Raw genomic sequence first — 19,543 nt, forward strand, 5'->3', positions numbered from 1 at the left:
CTCTGCCTTCACTAGAGGAGGATGTGTGGCGGGGGCTCTGTGCCTTCACTAGAGGAGGATGTGTGGCGGGGGCTCTGTGCCTTCACTAGAGGAGGATGTGTGGCGGGGGCTCTCTGCCTTCACTAGAGGAGGATGTGTGGCGGGGGCTCTCTGCCTTCACTAGAGGAGGATGTGTGGCGGGGGCTCTGTGCCTTCACTAGAGGAGGATGTGTGGCGGGGGCTCTCTGCCTTCACTAGAGGAGGATGTGTGGCGGGGGCTCTCTGCCTTCACTAGAGGAGGATGTGTGGCGGGGGCTCTGTGCCTTCACTAGAGGAGGATGTGTGGCGGGGGCTCTGTGCCTTCACTAGAGGAGGATGTGTGGCGGGGGCTCTGTGCCTTCACTAGAGGAGGATGTGTGGCGGGGGCTCTCTGCCTTCACTAGAGGAGGATGTGTGGCGGGGGCTCTCTGCCTTCACTAGAGGAGGATGTGTGGCGGGGGCTCTGTGCCTTCACTAGAGGAGGATGTGTGGCGGGGGCTCTCTGCCTTCGCTAGAGGAGGATGTGTGGCGGGGGCTCTGTGCCTTCACTAGAGGAGAATGTGTGGCGGGGGCTCTCTGCCTTCACTAGAGGAGGATGTGTGGCGGGGGCTCTGTGCCTTCGCTAGAGGAGAATGTGTGGCGGGGGCTCTGTGCCTCTCTGCCTTCGCTAGAGGAGGATGTGGTTGAGATGCTCAACAAAAATAATTGGTCCGAGGCGATCGTATGATCCCCACCCCCCACACACTAATTCTCCTGTAATAGAGGACCAATAGCATCGTCTCTAGTCATCTACCTCCCGTGTTTCTCTCATCTACTCACGCTCTCTGAATGTAATCTCAGACTCCATTTTGTTGAATAAAAGGTGACCTTTTGATTGTGGAGCGTGTTCGTCTGACTGTAGGACTCTTTTCTCTCTCTCACACACACACACACACACACACACACACACATATACACACACACACACACACACTGTTGGAGCCCGTTATGTCTGCTCCGAGCCCTGTGTTGTGTTTGTAGTGGGGTCCAGATAGCTCAGTGTCTATATTAAGGTGCTGGGTTCAATTCCCTCACGTCATGTGACACGTGCTTTGGATGGAAGGAACTGTGGATCTTTGTTATGATGGTGAAGATTACTGTTGTTTTTATATTAGTATTGTTTTTAATCTAATTGACTTTGTTTTATTTGCTGGTATACTGCAGCGCATTCAGAAACAGCTCTGTTTAGAATGACATTATTCCTCCTACTTTCACCATTCAGTCGTTGTGCAGATAAATGGCGTTTTAAAACACAGATGATAAATGAAAGTGTTGTAGATTTAGCTCGTCTCCCTTAATTCATCGCCAGGGGAATAGTGAAGCAGACAGTTGAAAATGAAGCTGCAATTTCTAAAACAGAAATCATTCCTCAACACATTCTGTGTATTGATCTTTGCAGCCTTGCCTGCGTAGTCCGTGATCTCACTTTAACTATGGATCCATTTCTGTTAGACATACGATATGTATACCATCATTTACGCACGCTACATGCAAATACATACATTATGAAGCACATGCTCATATAGGCTATGAATCCCCATGCCATAAGTTCATGTCGATTTGCACTAATTTGACATGATTCCAATGGGACTTTATGGAAATTCAAAGTAACAGTAAAATAATGCCAAGTCTTGTTTTAAATCAAATAGAACAGCCAATGAGTTGGATATAATGAGTTGTAATGTGTGAACAAGGATATCATGAGTTGTAATGTGTAACAGGATATCATGAGTTGTAATGTGTGAACAAGGATATAATGAGTTGTAATGTGTGAACAAGGATATCATGAGTTGTAATGTGTAACAGGATATAATGAGTTGTAATGTGTGAACAAGGATATAATGAGTTGTAATGTGTGAACAAGGATATAATGAGTTGTAATGTGTGAACAAGGTTATAATGAGTTGTAATGCGTGAACAAGGATATCATGAGTTGTAATGCGTGAACAAGGATATCATGAGTTGTAATGCGTGAACAAGGATATCATGAGTTGTAATGTGTGAACAAGGATATCATGAGTTGTAATGTGTGAACAAGGATATCATGAGTTGTAATGTGTGAACAAGGATATAATGAGTTGTAATGTGTGAACAAGGATATCATGAGTTGTAATGTGTGAACAAGGATATCATGAGTTGTAATGTGTAACAGGATATCATGAGTTGTAATGTGTGAACAAGGATATCATGAGTTGTAATGTGTGAACAAGGATATCATGAGTTGTAATGTGTGAACAAGGATATCATGAGTTGTAATGTGTGAACAAGGATATCATGAGTTGTAATGTGTGAACAAGGATATCATGAGTTGTAATGTGTGAACAAGGATATCATGAGTTGTAATGTGTAACAGGATATAATGAGTTGTAATGTGTGAACAAGGTTATAATGAGTTGTAATGTGTGAACAAGGATATAATGAGTTGTAATGTGTAACAGGATATAATGAGTTGTAATGTGTGAACAAGGTTATAATGAGTTGTAATGTGTGAACAAGGATATAATGAGTTGTAATGTGTGAACAAGGATATAATGAGTTGTAATGTGTGAACAAGGATATCATGAGTTGTAATGTGTAACAGGATATCATGAGTTGTAATGTGTAACAGGATATCATGAGTTGTAATGTGTGAACAAGGATATAATGAGTTGTAATGTGTGAACAAGGATATCATGAGTTGTAATGTGTAACAGGATATCATGAGTTGTAATGTGTGAACAAGGATATAATGAGTTGTAATGTGTGAACAAGGATATCATGAGTTGTAATGTGTAACAGGATATAATGAGTTGTAATGTGTAACAGGATATAATGAGTTGTAATGTGTGAACAAGGATATAATGAGTTGTAATGTGTGAACAAGGATATAATGAGTTGTAATGTGTGAACAAGGTTATAATGAGTTGTAATGTGTGAACAAGGATATCATGAGTTGTAATGTGTAACAGGATATCATGAGTTGTAATGTGTGAACAAGGATATCATGAGTTGTAATGTGTGAACAAGGATATCATGAGTTGTAATGTGTGAACAAGGATATCATGAGTTGTAATGTGTGAACAAGGATATCATGAGTTGTAATGTGTGAACAAGGATATCATGAGTTGTAATGTGTGAACAAGGATATCATGAGTTGTAATGTGTGAACAAGGATATCATGAGTTGTAATGTGTGAACAAGGATATCATGAGTTGTAATGTGTGAACAAGGATATCATGAGTTGTAATGTGTAACAGGATATCATGAGTTGTAATGTGTGAACAAGGATATCATGAGTTGTAATGTGTAACAGGATATCATGAGTTGTAATGCGTGAACAAGGATATCATGAGTTGTAATGCGTGAACAAGGATATAATGAGTTGTAATGCGTGAACAAGGATATAATGAGTTGTAATGTGTGAACAAGGATATAATGAGTTGTAATGTGTGAACAAGGATATAATGAGTTGTAATGCGTGAACAAGGATATAATGAGTTGTAATGCGTGAACAAGGATATCATGAGTTGTAATGTGTAACAGGATATAATGAGTTGTAATGTGTAACAGGATATAATGAGTTGTAATGTGTGAACAAGGATATCATGAGTTGTAATGTGTAACAGGATATAATGAGTTGTAATGTGTGAACAAGGATATAATGAGTTGTAATGTGTGAACAAGGATATAATGAGTTGTAATGTGTAACAGGATATAATGAGTTGTAATGTGTGAACAAGGATATCATGAGTTGTAATGTGTAACAGGATATCATGAGTTGTAATGTGTGAACAAGGATATAATGAGTTGTAATGTGTAACAGGATATAATGAGTTGTAATGTGTAACAGGATATAATGAGTTGTAATGTGTGAACAAGGATATCATGAGTTGTAATGTGTGAACAAGGATATCATGAGTTGTAATGTGTGAACAAGGATATAATACATGATCCTGTTGCATGAGTGGTCAGAACATTTACCATTAAAATAATTGGCACAGATACACAGTCATCTACATGCATTAGATTTATATGATGGGTGGGGGGGGGGGGGCAAATGAAGAGGATTCATTTGTTTTGGCAGGGTCGAGTGTGTGTGTGTGTGTGTGTGTGTGTGTGTGTGTGTGTGTGTGTGTGTGTGTGTGTGTGTGTGAACATGCTATGTAGCGGTCCTGTCACTGCTTTCGTGGTTCAGTGTTTTTGTGGGGTCAGAGGTTCTCATGGTAGAACCACATGGTAGGAGTGGGTTTGTGTATTAATGTGTACAGTGCAGAAAGTATTCATACCCCTTGACTTATTCCACATTTTGTTATTCCACAGCCTGAATTCAACATTTTATAAATATATATTTTTCCTCACCCATCTACACACAATATTCCATAATTCAGTGGTTGTAAAGATGGGGAGGGGTCTGGCCGTAATAAAGAGAGGCTGTGCTTTTTGGGCACCACACTCCAAAAAGCAAGTTCTGCAGGCTCTAGTTCTGTGTAATCTTGATTAGTGTCCAGTCGTGTGGTTCAGTGCTGCAAGGAAAGACCTAGTTAAGCTGCAGCTGGCCCAGAATAGAGCGGCACGTTTTGCTCTTCATTGTAATCAGAGGGCTGATATAAATAGTTGAGGAGAGACTGACTACATCACTTTTTATTTTTATTAGAAACATGAATGTGTTGAAAATCCCAAATTGTTTGCATAGTCAACTTACGCACAGCTCTGACACACACACTTACCCCACCAGACATGCCACCAGGGGTCTTTTCACAGTCCCCAAATCCAGAACAAATTCAAGACAATGTACAGTATTATATAGAGCCCTTATTGCATGGAACTTCCTTCCATCTCATATTGCTCAAATAAACAGCAAACCTGGTTTTCTAAAACAGATATAGCAACACCTCGCAGCACAACAACTCTCCCCTATTTGACCTAGATAGTTTGTGTGTATGCATTGATATGTAGGCTACGTGTGCCTTTTTAAAAATGTATGTAGTTCTGTCCTTGAGCTGTTCTTGTCTATTGATGTTCTGTATTATGTCATTCTGTATTATGTTTCATGTTTTGTGTGGACCCCAGTAAGAGTAGCTGCTGCTTTCACAGCTAATGGGGATCCTAATAAAATACCTAATAATGACAAAGTAAAAACTTGTTTTTAGAAATTTTGCACAGTTATTGAAAATGAAATGCACATCTCATTTACTTAAGTATTCACACCCCTGAGTCAACACTTAGGCAGCATTTATAGCTGTGAGTGTTTCTGGGTAAGTCCAAGAGCTTTCCACACCTGGATTGTAAAACATTTGCCCATTTATTATTTTCAAAATTGTTCAAGTTCTGTCAGATTGGTTGTTGATCATTGCTAGACAACCATTTTCAGGTCTTGTTATAGATTTTCAAGTAGATTCAAGTCAAAACTGTAACTCGCCCACTCAGGAACATTCACTGTCTTCTTGGTCAGCAACTCGTGTAGATTTGTCCTTGTGTTTTAGGTTATTGTCCTGCTGTAAGGTGAATTCATCTCCCAGTGTCTGGTGGATAGCAGATTGAATCAGGTTTTCCTCTAGGATTTTGCCTGTGCTTAGCTCCATTCCGTATATTTTTTATCCTGAAAAACTCTCCGTTCCTTAAAACAATTACAAGCATACCCTTAACATGATGCAGCCACCACTATGCTTGAAAATATGGAGAGTGGTACTCAGTAATGTGTTGCAATGGATTTGCCCCAAACATAACACTTTGCATTCAGGACAAAAAGTTTATTGCTTTGCCATATTTTTGCAGTATTACTTTAGTGCCTTGTTGCAAACAGGATGCATGTTTTGGAATATTTTTATTCTGTACCAGCTTCATTTAGGTTGATATTGTGGAGTAACTACAATGTTGTCGATCCATCCTCAGTTTTCTCCTATCACAGCCATTAAACTCTGTAACTGTTTTAAAGTCACCATTGGCCTCATGGTGAAATCCCTGAACGGTATCCTTCCTCTCTGGCAGCTGAGTTCGGAAGGGTGCCTGTATCTTTGTAGTGACTGGGTGTGTTGATACACCATCCAAAGTGTAATTAATAACTTCATGCTCAAATATTATGGGATATTCAATGTTTGTTGTTGTACCCATCTACCAATAGGTGCACTTCTCTGCGAGGCATTAGAAAACCTCCCTGGTTTTTGTGGTTGAATCTGTGTTTGAAATGCACTGCTTGACTGAGGGACCTTACATATATTTGTATGTGTGGGTTACAGAGATGAGGTAGTTATTAAAACATCATGTTAAACACTATTATTACACACAGAGAGTCCATGCAACTTACTACTTGACTTGTTAAGCACTTTTCCTCCTGAACTTATTTAGGCCTGCCATAACAATGGCGTTGAATACTTATAGACATTTCAGCTTTTCATTTAAAAAACATAATTCCACTTTGACATTATGGGGTATTGTGTGTAGGCCATTGACAAAAAATATAAATGTCATCCATTTTAAATTCAGGCTGTAACACAACAATGTGGGAAAAGACAAGGGGTGTGAATACTTTCTGATGGCACTGACATACACATAATGACCTGTGATGCTCTATCTGGTCAGGGGGCTTTGGCCAGGGCAGGCTGTCTCTGAGGGATGGGGTGTGATGGGGGTGGTGTTCTATGGGGTGAGGGGGGGTGACAGGGATCCTGACAGCGCCCTGGCCCCTCGTCCATCAGCGCGCTAATTTAATTATCCTAATTACGGTCGCCATGGCAAGTCGCGCGCACCGCTGCAGCCGCCCCCATGTCAGAGCCGGGACGCAGTGCTTCGTTAGCACACACTAACGAGCTGAGAAGCCTCGCTGTCCTCTTGCTGGAACACACACACAGAAGCATTCACACACACACTCACACGCTCCAGGGACACTGATTTACGGTATTGTCACTGTCATATACCTTTTATTACTGTAATTAGCTACTGTGTTATAATGGACACAGTCAGGATTCTAATGCCACTGGATAATATCAAGTCTAGAAGTTCTGATTCCATTCATTCCAGATCATCCCTAGAACAATAGTGAACTAGGAAATCAGTCCACTTGTTGACGAAACCATGCATGATCTAAGTGATTACGACAAACAATCCAAATGAACTGGCTTCTGTGGAGCAAAGTAGATCCTATCACCTCTCTACCTGTATCTCTGAATGACATTCACAATAGTGTTCAGCTCTGTTGCTCTCTTAAAGTGGAACTGACAGCATTTTAACAGTTCTATAATAATATAGAGTAGGGAGGCGGCAGTGCGTTTGGACTGTGTGTTTACAGGCGACTTTAGATCATTAGAACTTATTCAGCAAAAGCCATAAAATACTTTAGTCCTATTGATCAAATAACCATGGAAAGGTAGACTCTCTCTCCCTCAGTTATACACAACAACAAGATCAACAACTAATGCTAGCCAGAGCAAAATCTAACGAAGAAACATTAGATAAACCCTCTCAAACTTTTTCAGCTTGTTGGCCGTCAAAATGACACTGATAAACAATGGGGAATTGTAGCCTCCTCGTCCTTCAACAGCTTGCCTGCCATGTTGCATGCTTGTTCCAACCAAGCACCAAAACCTAACTGGCTAAAGTCGGCTAGCTACTTCCAGACATAAATGAGAGAGAACCTCACTCTGACCATGTTACTCTCCCTAGCAGAGCTGGTTAGGCTGTTTACATGTTCTCTAGAGCGTTCTTGACTAACTATTACCTTTTCTGCCTACGTTTGCTGACACCAGTCATATTCAGCAGGTGTTGCGCGTTCGTAAATTCATCAGTTATTCTGCGCTCTGACACACTCAGACGAGAATGCTCTGAAATCAGAGTAGATAGCCAGAGTGCATTTGGGAATGCAAGAGATATGCTAGCTGTATAACAGTCGTTCTAGATAGCTAACCAAATGACACCTGTATCTCTAGCTGTGTGTAGCCACTGAAAACGATACGAGGGGAAAAAGTCACTCACCCACTCCTCCAATGACATGACATTCTCCTAGCAGCTAGCTCTCTAGCTAACGTTAGGCTCTGTGTTTTTAGCTTGCTACATAAATAGATACGCTAGCCTATTAGCCACATTATGACTGACTTGTGATCATTTCCCTTCCTAGTTTGATCGTATTGACATTCCCAGCCTTAGTTACATTTGTTAGTTTTTGTCTAAAACATTGAGTCATGGAAACTGAAACAGTGCATCCCAAATGGATGCAGGTAACAATGTACCAGACCAGCTGTGATTTATAACCTGATAGCAATATTTTTTGGAATACAAAGAAATGTATTGGTGAATGATATTAATCATGCATTGAACTGCATCCATCTATTCTGCCAACAATGTCTTACTGTACATCATGGAACGTTGAGTCAAATAGAACCTACTTTTAAAACCTCTTATGAAGTTGGTTTTGTAGCATCAACTGGGAATTTGATATTTTTGACTGATATTATGATTGTCTGTTTCATATCTGCATATCTCAGTTCCACTTTAACCCAGTGTATTCACATGTACGCTAGTTACCATGGCAACATACCAAGCATTGTTTCCAATATTCCGACCATATATATATCTCATCTGTGGAAACAGAAGGGGCCCATGTTATTTTTCTGGCTATGTTCCTCAGTCCTCACACACACAGAGGGAAATGAGTGTCTGTCAAGATGAGGGCGGTTATTAAGACAAATTAGCTGTGGATTGTTTTGATAACAAATCTAAGGGCCTGTCGGAGTAGATCAGTGTTTCCCCTGGCCTAGCGGCACAGCAGGCGCCCTGCTGACAGTAGACGAAGACAGACATGAGGCGCTGCAGCAGCAGTACACAACACTATCCATGTGTGACCGTACGTAGCTCTTATGGGGCCTCTGTGTCTGTATGTCAATGTGGGGCCCTTATTTTGGTTGACGTGGGCCTTGTCTGTGTCCATGCGATGTGGGGCCCCTGGCAGAGAGAGAGAGTGAAAAGATAGTGAGCAAGAGGGCAGGTCTAATGGAGGATGGTCTAATTACTGGGTTATAAGTGAGGTACAATAGTGACCTTTTCCCCAGTGGATCCCTGGCAGGCGCCACACACACACACACACACACACACACACACACACACGGCAGGCCACAGCTAGCGCCTCATTATCTGACACGTTAGCTCCTTCTGACTCATTAGTTAATATTTATAGCAGGCCTCCACTAACCCTCACCACCACTTTCTCTCTCTCTTCCTCTCTCTATCTCTCTCTCGCTCTCTGTGTGTGTCCGTCCCTCTCTCTCTTCACACTCTGTCCAGTTGGGTGTTGGAGGGAAAAGGTTAGCTGTCTCACCTCCTCAGCCTGTTAGCTCTCTCCCCCCTCAGCCTGTTAGCGCTCTCCCCCCTCAGCCTGTTAGCGCTCTCCCCCCTCAGCCTGTTAGCGCTCTCCCCCCTCAGCCTGTTAGCGCTCTCCCCCCCTCAGCCTGTTAGCTCTCTCCCCCCTCGGCCTGTTAGCTCTCCCCCCTCAGCCTGTTAGCTCTCTCCCACCTCGGCCTGTTGGCTCTCTCCCCCCTCGGCCTGTTGGCTCTCTCCCACCTCGGCCTGTTGGCTCTCTCCCCCCTCGGCCTGTTTGCGCTCTCCCCCCTCGGCCTGTTGGCGCTCTCCCCCCTCGGCCTGTTGGCGCTCTCCCCCCCTCGGCCTGTTGGCGTTCTCCCCCGTCGGCCTGTTGGCGTTCTCCCCCGTCGGCCTGTTGGCGCTCTCCCCCCTCGGCCTGTTGGCGCTCTCCCCCCTCGGCCTGTTGGCGCTCTCCCCCCTCGGCCTGTTGGCGCTCTCCCCCCCTCGGCCTGTTGGCGCTCTCCCCCCCTCGGCCTGTTGGCGCTCTCCCCCCTCGGCCTGTTGGCGTTCTCCCCCCTCGGCCTGTTGGCGTTCTCCCCCCTCGGCCTGTTGGCGCTCTCCCCCCTCGGCCTGTTGGCGCTCTCCCCCCTCGGCCTGTTGGCGCTCTCCCCCCTCGGCCTGTTGGCGTTCTCCCCCCTCGGCCTGTTGGCGTTCTCCCCCCTCGGCCTGTTGGCGTTCTCCCCCCTCGGCCTGTTGGCGCTCTCCCCCCTCGGCCTGTTGGCGCTCTCCCCCCTCGGCCTGTTGGCTGTCTCCCCCCCCCTCGGCCTGTTGGCTGTCTCCCCCCCTCGGCCTGTTGGCTGTCTCCCCCCCTCGGCCTGTTGGCTGTCTCCCCCCCTCGGCCTGTTGGCTGCCTCCCCCCCTCGGCCTGTTGGCTGTCTCCCCCCCTCGGCCTGTTGGCTGTCTCCCCCCCTCAGCCTGTTGGCTGTCTCCCCCCCTCAGTGTTGGCTGTCTCCCCCCCTCAGCCTGTTAGCTGTCTCACCTCTCCAGCCTGTTGGCTGTCTCACCTCTCCAGCCTGTTGGCTGTCTCACCTCTCCAGCCTGTTGGCTGTCTCACCTCTCCAGCCTGTTGGCTGTCTCACCTCTCCAGCCTGTTGGCTGTCTCACCTCTCCAGCCTGTTGGCTGTCTCACCTCTCCAGCCTGTTGGCTGTCTCACCTCTCCAGCCTGTTGGCTGTCTCACCTCTTCAGCCTGTTGGCTGTCTCACCTCTCCAGCCTGTTGGCTGTCTCACCTCTTCAGCCTGTTGGCTGTCTCACCTCTTCAGCCTGTTGGCTGTCTCACCTCTCCAGCCTGTTGGCTGTCTCACCTCTCCAGCCTGTTGGCTGTCTCACCTCTTCAGCCTGTTGGCTGTCTCACCTCTCAGCCTGTTGGCTGTCTCACCTCTTCAGCCTGTTGGCTGTCTCACCTCTCCAGCCTGTTGGCTGTCTCACCTCTTCAGCCTGTTGGCTGTCTCACCTCTCCAGCCTGTTGGCTGTCTCACCTCTCCAGCCTGTTGGCTGTCTCACCTCTTCAGCCTGTTGGCTGTCTCACCTCTCCAGCCTGTTGGCTGTCTCACCTCTCCAGCCTGTTGGCTGTCTCACCTCTCCAGCCTGTTGGCTGTCTCACCTCTCCAGCCTGTTGGCTGTCTCACCTCTCCAGCCTGTTGGCTGTCTCACCTCTTCAGCCTGTTGGCTGTCTCACCTCTCCAGCCTGTTGGCTGTCTCACCTCTCCAGCCTGTTGGCTGTCTCACCTCTCCAGCCTGTTGGCTGTCTCACCTCTCCAGCCTGTTGGCTGTCTCACCTCCCCACCCCCTGGTGTAATACACATTGGTAAACAACTCTCTGACCTGTAGCGGAGCGTCAAGTCCAGGTCTAAAGGCTCCTAAACAGCTGCTAACCTCAAGCCATTAGACTGCTAAACTGTTATTCAAATGGCTACCTGGACTATTTACATTGACCCCCTTTTTTACACTGCTTCTACTCACTGTTTTATTATCTATGCATAGTCACTTTACCCCTACATATACATATTACCTCAATTACCTCGGCTAACCTGTACCTCCGTACATTGACTTGGTACCAGTACCCCCTGTATATAGCCTCGCTATTGTTTTTTTATTATGACAAATACAATGTTAATTTAATATATATATATATATATTATTTTTTTTTTTAAATGAATGACAATAACAGTGTTAGACCAGTGTTTCTTAAACTAGGGGTCACAACCCCATGAGGGGGTCGCCTGATTTTGAAATGGGGTCACAAGAGAAACTCATACATTTTACAAATTTTGCTTGGGTCATAGAACTGAGGTTACATCAGTAACCTTGGCAACAGCTAGATAGGGTTGTAATAAACAGAACACTTTCTGTTTTCTTCCTACAAATGTGGCTCTATCCTTTTGAAAGGTTTCAGCTACAAAATGTTATGACCCCATCAGTGAAAGATCAGACTCTCAGGAACACGGATGTGTCTCCTGTTACCCTCTACGATACCCACAAGCCTCATTAGAACAGAGAGGACAAGACCAGGCACTAAATCACACTGGGGAATAAGAATAGAAGTAATGATGATCTTTTCTACACAGAAGATCATACAAAATGATGACCTGATGATCTTCTGAACTTCCCAATACCTTTCTGATGCATTTCAATCACTGCAAACCATACTTCCTTCAGACTGAACTACTGTCACAAGTCACAGCTACTGTCACAGGTCACAGCTACTGTCACAGCTACTGTCACAGCTACTGTCACAAGTCACAGCTACTGTCACAGCTACTGTCACAAGTCACAGCTACTGTCACAGGTCACAGCTACTGTCACAGCTACTGTCACAAGTCACAGCTACTGTCACAGGTCACAGCTACTGTCACAGCTACTGTCACAAGTCACAGCTACTGTCACAGGTCACAGCTACTGTCACAGCTACTGTCACAAGTCACAGCTACTGTCACAGGTCACAGCTACTGTCACAGGTCACAGCTACTGTCACAGCTACTGTCACAAGTCACAGCTACTGTCACAGCTACTGTCACAAGTCACAGCTACTGTCACAGCTACTGTCACAGGTCACAGCTACTGTCACAGCTACTGTCACAGGTCACAGCTACTGTCACAGCTACTGTCACAGGTCACAGCTACTGTCACAAGTCACAGCCACTGTCACAGCTACTGTCACAAGTCACAGCTACTGTCACAAGTCACAGCTATTGTCACAGCCACTGTCACAAGTCACAGCCACTGTCACAAGTCACAGCTACTGTCACAAGTCACAGCTACTGTCACAAGTCACAGCTACTGTCACAGGTCACAGCTGTTGTCACAGCTACTGTCACAGGTCACTGCTATTGTCACAGCTACTGTCACAGGTCACAGCTATTGTCACAGCTACTGTCACAAGTCACAGCTACTGTCACAGCTACTGTCACAGGTCACAGCTACTGTCACAGCTACTGTCACAGGTCACAGCTACTGTCACAAGTCACAGCTACTGTCACAGCTACTGTCACAGGTCACAGCTATTGTCACAGCTACTGTCACAGCTACTGTCACAGGTCACAGCTATTGTCACAGCTACTGTCACAGCTACTGTCACAGGTCACAGCTACTGTCACAGCTACTGTCACAGGTCACAGCTACTGTCACAAGTCACAGCTACTGTCACAGCTACTGTCACAGGTCACAGCTATTGTCACAGCTACTGTCACAGCTACTGTCACAGGTCACAGCTACTGTCACAGCTACTGTCACAGGTCACAGCTACTGTCACAAGTCACAGCTACTGTCACAAGTCACAGCTACTGTCACAGGTCACAGCTATTGTCACAGCTACTGTCACAAGTCACAGCTACTGTCACAAGTCACAGCTACTGTCACAGCTACTGTCACAGGTCACAGCTATTGTCACAGCTACTGTCACAAGTCACAGCTACTGTCACAAGTCACAGCTACTGTCACAGCTACTGTCACAGGTCACAGCCACTGTCACAGCTACTGTCACAGGTCACAGCTACTGTCACAGGTCACAGCTACTGTCACAGCTACTGTCACAAGTCACAGCTACTGTCACAAGTCACAGCTACTGTCACAGCTACTGTCACAGCTACTGTCACAGGTCACAGCTACTGTCACAGGTCACAGCTATTGTCACAGCTACTGTCACAGCTACTGTCACAGGTCACAGCCACTGTCACAGCTACTGTCACAAGTCACAGCTACTGTCACAGGTCACAGCTACTGTCACAGCTACTGTCACAAGTCACAGCTACTGTCACAAGTCACAGCTACTGTCACAAGTCACAGCTATTGTCACAGCTACTGTCACAGCTACTGTCACAGGTCACAGCTACTGTCACAGGTCACAGCTATTGTCACAGCTACTGTCACAGGTCACAGCTACTGTCACAAGTCACAGCTACTGTCACAGGTCACAGCTACTGTCACAAGTCACAGCTACTGTCACAAGTCACAGCTACTGTCACAAGTCACAGCTACTGTCACAGGTCACAGCTACTGTCACAGGTCACAGCCACTGTCACAGCTACTGTCACAAGTCACAGCTACTGTCACAGCTACTGTCACAAGTCACAGCTACTGTCACAAGTCACAGCTACTGTCACAAGTCACAGCTACTGTCACAAGTCACAGCTACTGTCACAAGTCACAGCCACTGTCACAAGTCACAGCCACTGTCACAGCCACTGTCACAGCCACTGTCACAAGTCACAGCCACTGTCACAAGTCACAGCCACAAGTCACAGCCACTGTCACAAGTCACAGCCACTGTCACAAGTCACAGCCACTGTCACAAGTCACAGCCACTGTCACAGCCACTGTCACAGCTACTGTCACAGCTACTGTCACAGCTACTGTCACAAGTCATAGCCACTGTCACAGCTACTGTCACAAGTCACAGCCACTGTCACAGCTACTGTCACAAGTCACAGCTACTGTCACAGCTACTGTCACAGGTCACAGCTACTGTCACAGCTACTGTCACAGGTCACAGCTACTGTCACAGCTACTGTCAGACTGGTTTGTAATAAACTGTCATAGCCCCAATTTGTTGTTTTTTTTGTAAAAATTGGCTGTTTTTTACGCAGTGGTGTCGCAAGAATCTTTTGATCAAAATGGGGTCGCAGGCCCAAAAAAGTTGGTGAACCCCTGGTATAGACTATATAAACATACTTCCATATGATGCCTGGCTGGCTGGCTGACTGGTATTAAAATGCATTAAGTTGCCTGGTCTGTAGCAGTTAGCTCTGGGCTCTCCTCTCCTCCAGTCTGCCTGGTCTGTAGCAGTTAGCTCTGGGCTGCCCTCTCCTCCAGTCTGCCTGGTCTGTAGCAGTTAGCTCTGGGCTCTCCTCTCCTCCAGTTAGCTCTGGTCTGTAGCAGTTAGCTCTGGGATGTCCTCTCCTCCAGTCTGCCTGGTCTGTAGCAGTTAGCTCTGGGCTGTCCTCTCCAGTCTGCCTGGTCTGTAGCAGTTAGCTCTGGGCTGTCCTCTCCTCCAGTCTGCCTGGTCTGTAGCAGTTAGCTCTGGTCTGTAGCAGTTAGCTCTGGGCCCTCCCCTCCTCCAGTCTGCCTGGTCTGTAGCAGTTAGCTCTGGGCTGTCCTCTCCTCCACTCTGCCTGGTCTGTAGCAGTTAGCTCTGGTCTGTAGCAGTTAGCTCTGGGCCCTCCTCTCCTCCAGTCTGCCTGGTCTGTAGCAGTTAGCTCTGGTCTGTAGCAGTTAGCTCTGGTCTGTAGCAGTTAGCTCTGGTCTGTAGCAGTTAGTTCTGGGCTGTCCTCTCCTCCAGTCTGCCTGGTCTGTAGCAGTTAGCGCTGGTCTGTAGCAGTTAGCTCTGGGCCCTCCTCTCCTCCAGTCTGCCATAAATCTGATCAGAGGGGAGACGTTTCCATTAGAATAAATGGCAGCCTCTCAGAGGAGAAGTAAGATTGATGGTTAAAGTTAAATGGTATTAGCCATGCAGTTTAAATATTTAACCCAGCCTTATCATAACTGTTCTTAACACTTAAAGTAATATACAGGCCTGGCTGTGTCTGTGGACCTGTATCACATATATCTTCTACAGATCAGCTCTGTCTAGTCTACGTCACTGTTGTCCAATGGCTGGCTGTTATCCATGGAGCTCTTGTAAAGACAGAGTTATTTGAGGTTGTGTTCAGGGTTGTAGGGTAATTCATTGTGTTTCAGTATTGTGATATGGAAATAAGATTTTTGGCATATGCCGGGTTATCCGGTTATCGGTTTATGATTGAACAATTGGCTCTGCATTTTACCAGTGTTTCACTACCAGGTTCACGGGATTGAACTGGGGACTGAGTTTTACCACAGATGCTCAACGTTTTACTGTAGTGTTTAACCACAGAGCGAAAACAGGTCTAGTTTTACTGTAGTGTTTAACCACAGAGAGAGCAGGTCTAGTTTTACTGTAGTGTTTAACCACAGAGAGAGCAGGTCTAGTTTTACTGTAGTGTTTAACCACAGAGAGAGCAGGTCTAGTTTTACTGTAGTGTTTAACCACAGAGAGAGCAGGTCTAGTTTTATCCACAGAGAGAGCAGGTCTAGTTTTACTGTAGTGTTTAACCAGAGAGAGAGCAGGTCTAGTTTTACTGTAGTGTTTAACCACAGAGAGAGCAGGTCTAGTTTTACTGTAGTGTTTAACCACAGAGAGAGCAGGTCTAGTTTTATCCACAGAGAGAGCAGGTCTAGTTTTACTGTAGTGTTAAACCACAGAGAGAGCAGGTCTAGTTTTACTGTAGTGTTTAACCACAGAGAGAGCAGGTCTAGTTTTACTGTAGTGTTTAACCACAGAGAGAGCAGGTCTAGTTTTACTGTAGTGTTTAACCACAGAGAGAGCAGGTCTAGTTTTACTGTAGTGTTTAACCACAGAGAGAGCAGATCTAGTTTTACTGTAGTGTTAAACCACAGAGAGAGCAGGTCTAGTTTTACTGTAGTGTTTAACCACAGAGAGAGCAGGTCTAGTTTTACTGTAGTGTTAAACCACAGAGAGAGCAGGTCTAGTTTTACTGTAGTGTTAAACCACAGAGAGAGCAGACCTAGTTTTACTGTAGTGTTAAACCACAGAGAGAGCAGGTCTAGTTTTACTGTAGTGTTTAACCACAGAGAGAGCAGATCTAGTTTTACTGTAGTGTTAAACCACAGAGAGAGCAGGTCTAGTTTTACTGTAGTGTTTAACCACAGAGAGAGCAGACCTAGTTTTACTGTAGTGTTAAACCACAGAGAGAGCAGGTCTAGTTTTACTGTAGTGTTTAACCACAGAGAGAGCAGATCTAGTTTTACTGTAGTGTTAAACCACAGAGAGAGCAGGTCTAGTTTTACTGTAGTGTTTAACCACAGAGAGAGCAGGCCTAGTTTTACTGTAGTGTTTAACCACAGAGAGCAGGTCTAGTTTTACTGTAGTGTTTAACCACAGAGAGCAGGTCTAGTTTTACTGTAGTGTTAAACCACAGAGAGAGCAGGCCTAGTTTTACTGTAGTGTTAAACCACAGAGAGAGCAGACCTAGTTTTACTGTAGTGTTTAACCACAGAGAGAGCAGGTCTAGTTTTACTGTAGTGTTTAACCACAGAGAGCAGGTCTAGTTTTAACCACAGAGATAGCAGGTCTAGTTTTAACCACAGAGATAGCAGGTCTAGTTTTACTGTAGTGTTTAACCACAGAGAGCAGGTCTAGTTTTACTGTAGTGTTTAACCACAGAGAGAGCAGGTCTAGTTTTACTGTAGTGTTAAACCACAGAGAGAGCAGGTCTAGTTTTACTGTAGTGTTTAACCACAGAGAGAGCAGGTCTATTTTTACTGTAGTGTTTAACCACAGAGAGCAGGTCTAGTTTTACTGTAGTGTTTAACCACAGAGAGCAGGTCTAGTTTTACTCTAGTGTTTAACCACAGAGAGAGCAGGTCTAGTTTTACTCTAGTGTTTAACCACAGAGAGAGCAGGTCTAGTTTTACTGTAGTGTTTAACCACAGAGAGAGCAGGTCTAGTTTTACTGTAGTGTTTAACCACAGAGAGCAGGTCTAGTTTTACTGTAGTGTTTAACCACAGAGAGCAGGTCTAGTTTTACTGTAGTGTTTAACCACAGAGAGCAGGTCTAGTTTTCTGTAGTGTTTAACCACAGAGAGCAGGTCTCTCCTCCTGCCCTTGGCACGGCCCTCTCACCTGAAGGTAAATGTTTATGACTGGCTCCTCGTTAAAACAGAGGCCTTTAATGGGTCCAATTAAAACAATGGTTTCATCTCGCACCAAATGAAACCCGGCCCTGTTTATTGGGGCTGGGGATAATAGAATCTGAGACTGAGGGAAGAAGGATGTATTGTTAACCCTGTCCTGCCCAAACTAGATGGACACAATGTGATCATCTCTGATAACTTGCTCTGTCTCTTGATTCTTAACAAATATAAGTCCTTGGAAGGAGGATATATTCACAGACATGTTTGTCATATGTGAGGGATCTTTCCTAGTACTGCCCTACAGCTTTGTACCCATTTCCAGAAAGTTCAACTCACTCAACAAAGAAGTTAAAATTGGAGAATAGAAGTCTATGAAGTTGTGTTTTCTAGTTGTTAGTTTGTAAAAGGAGCATTCCCCTCCGTCTGAGAGACGAGGCCCCTCCCCCTACCCTCCAGTGGGCCGGATCAATGGCCTCAATCGCCACGGAGATGACGGAACATTTGAATATCCCTCCCTGATTGGGCCAGAGCGCTGGGCCTGGGGATCGATAGGAGGCAGCTGAGCACCCATTGATTGGCATGGCCCTTTTCAATAACACTGATAGGCCGCTCTCTCTCCTGTATAATAATAGTGAAATAATCACTGGAGCTGTTAGCAGGTAAGGGGTGTGTGTGGAAGGCGGACGGGGGTCTCTTGTGGACCAGATAGATAGGAGATTCACAGACAGGGCTGCTGGAGCTGCCTGCGTCAGCATTATGAGAAGTAATGGACTGTTCTGGTCTGAACTAGTGTACCATTAGCTAGTGTTCTCAGGCTCTCTCTCTCTTCTCTCTCCATTTCTCACTCTCGTTCTCTCTTGTCCCCATCTCTTCCTTCGATTAGTTGGTCTAGCGCTCTCTCATCTCTCTCCATTTCTCACTCTCGTTCTCTCTTGTCCCCATCTCTTCCTTCGATTAGTTGGTCTAGCGCTCTCTCATCTCTCTCCATTTCTCACTCTCGTTCTCTCTTGTCCCCATCTCTTCCTTCGATTAGTTGGTCTAGCTCTCTCTCTTCTCTCTCCATTTCTCTATTTTTTTCCTCTTTCTTTTTTCTATTAGGTTGTCTAGCCCGCTATGTGTCTCCGTTGGGAGAATAGACCCTCTGAATGATGACTGTTGTGTTGTTGCAGTGGCCCAGAAGATCGTGGCGACCAGGAAGAAGCAGCAGCTGTCCATTGGTCCATGCAAGTCCCTCCCCAACTCCCCTAGCCACTCCTCTGTGTGTTCTGCACAGGTGGCTGCAGCAGTACACATCAGCCAGGTAGGTACACACACACAAATACATTTACAGACAGACACAATTTACTGACACACAAACAAAATGGCCACATTGAGGTCCTTGACTACATTCCCTTGTCCATATTTGTTCTTCCTCCCTCTTCCTCTATCAGCGTTGTGCTGTAAGATGTTTCAGCATCTCTTTTACCATGCACACACACACACACACACACACACACACACACACACACACACACACACACACACACACACACACACACACCGTTTACCACCCTGTCGTGTCTTTGATCCACACACACACACACCGTTTACCACCCTGTCGTGTCTTTGATCCACACACACACACACCGTTTACCACCCTGTCTTGTCTTTGATCCACACACACACACACACACACACACACACCGTTTACCACCCTGTCGTGTCTTTGATCCACACACACACACCGTTTACCACCCTGTCTTGTCTTCGATCCACACACACACACACACACACACACCGTTTACCACCCTGTCGTGTCTTTGACCCACACACACACACCGTTTACCACCCTGTTGTGTCTTCGACCCACACACACACACACACACCGTGTACCACCCTGTCGTGTCTTCGACCCACACACACACACACACACCGTTTACCACCCTGTCGTGTCTTCGACCCACACACACACACCGTTTACCACCCTGCCGTGTCTTCGATCCACACACAC

The 19,543-nt window shown here is 45.7% G+C and overlaps 1 protein-coding gene across 6 annotated transcripts in view; it reads left to right on the plus strand.

The window, feature by feature from the left end:
• The window catches only part of LOC115196446 (arf-GAP with GTPase, ANK repeat and PH domain-containing protein 1), a 202,423-nt gene that overhangs the window by 94,868 nt on the left and 88,012 nt on the right, over window positions 1–19,543 (plus strand). For all 6 annotated transcript variants that reach the window (XM_029757285.1, XM_029757283.1, XM_029757284.1 and 3 more), the window contains one exon: window positions 18,723–18,853. In XM_029757285.1, the coding sequence (XP_029613145.1) occupies window positions 18,723–18,853 (131 nt within the window). The remainder of the gene's footprint in view (window positions 1–18,722; window positions 18,854–19,543) is intronic.

Source organism: Salmo trutta, chromosome 6, assembly GCF_901001165.1.
Source record: "Salmo trutta chromosome 6, fSalTru1.1, whole genome shotgun sequence".
In the NCBI taxonomy this organism is placed as follows: domain Eukaryota; kingdom Metazoa; phylum Chordata; class Actinopteri; order Salmoniformes; family Salmonidae; genus Salmo; species Salmo trutta.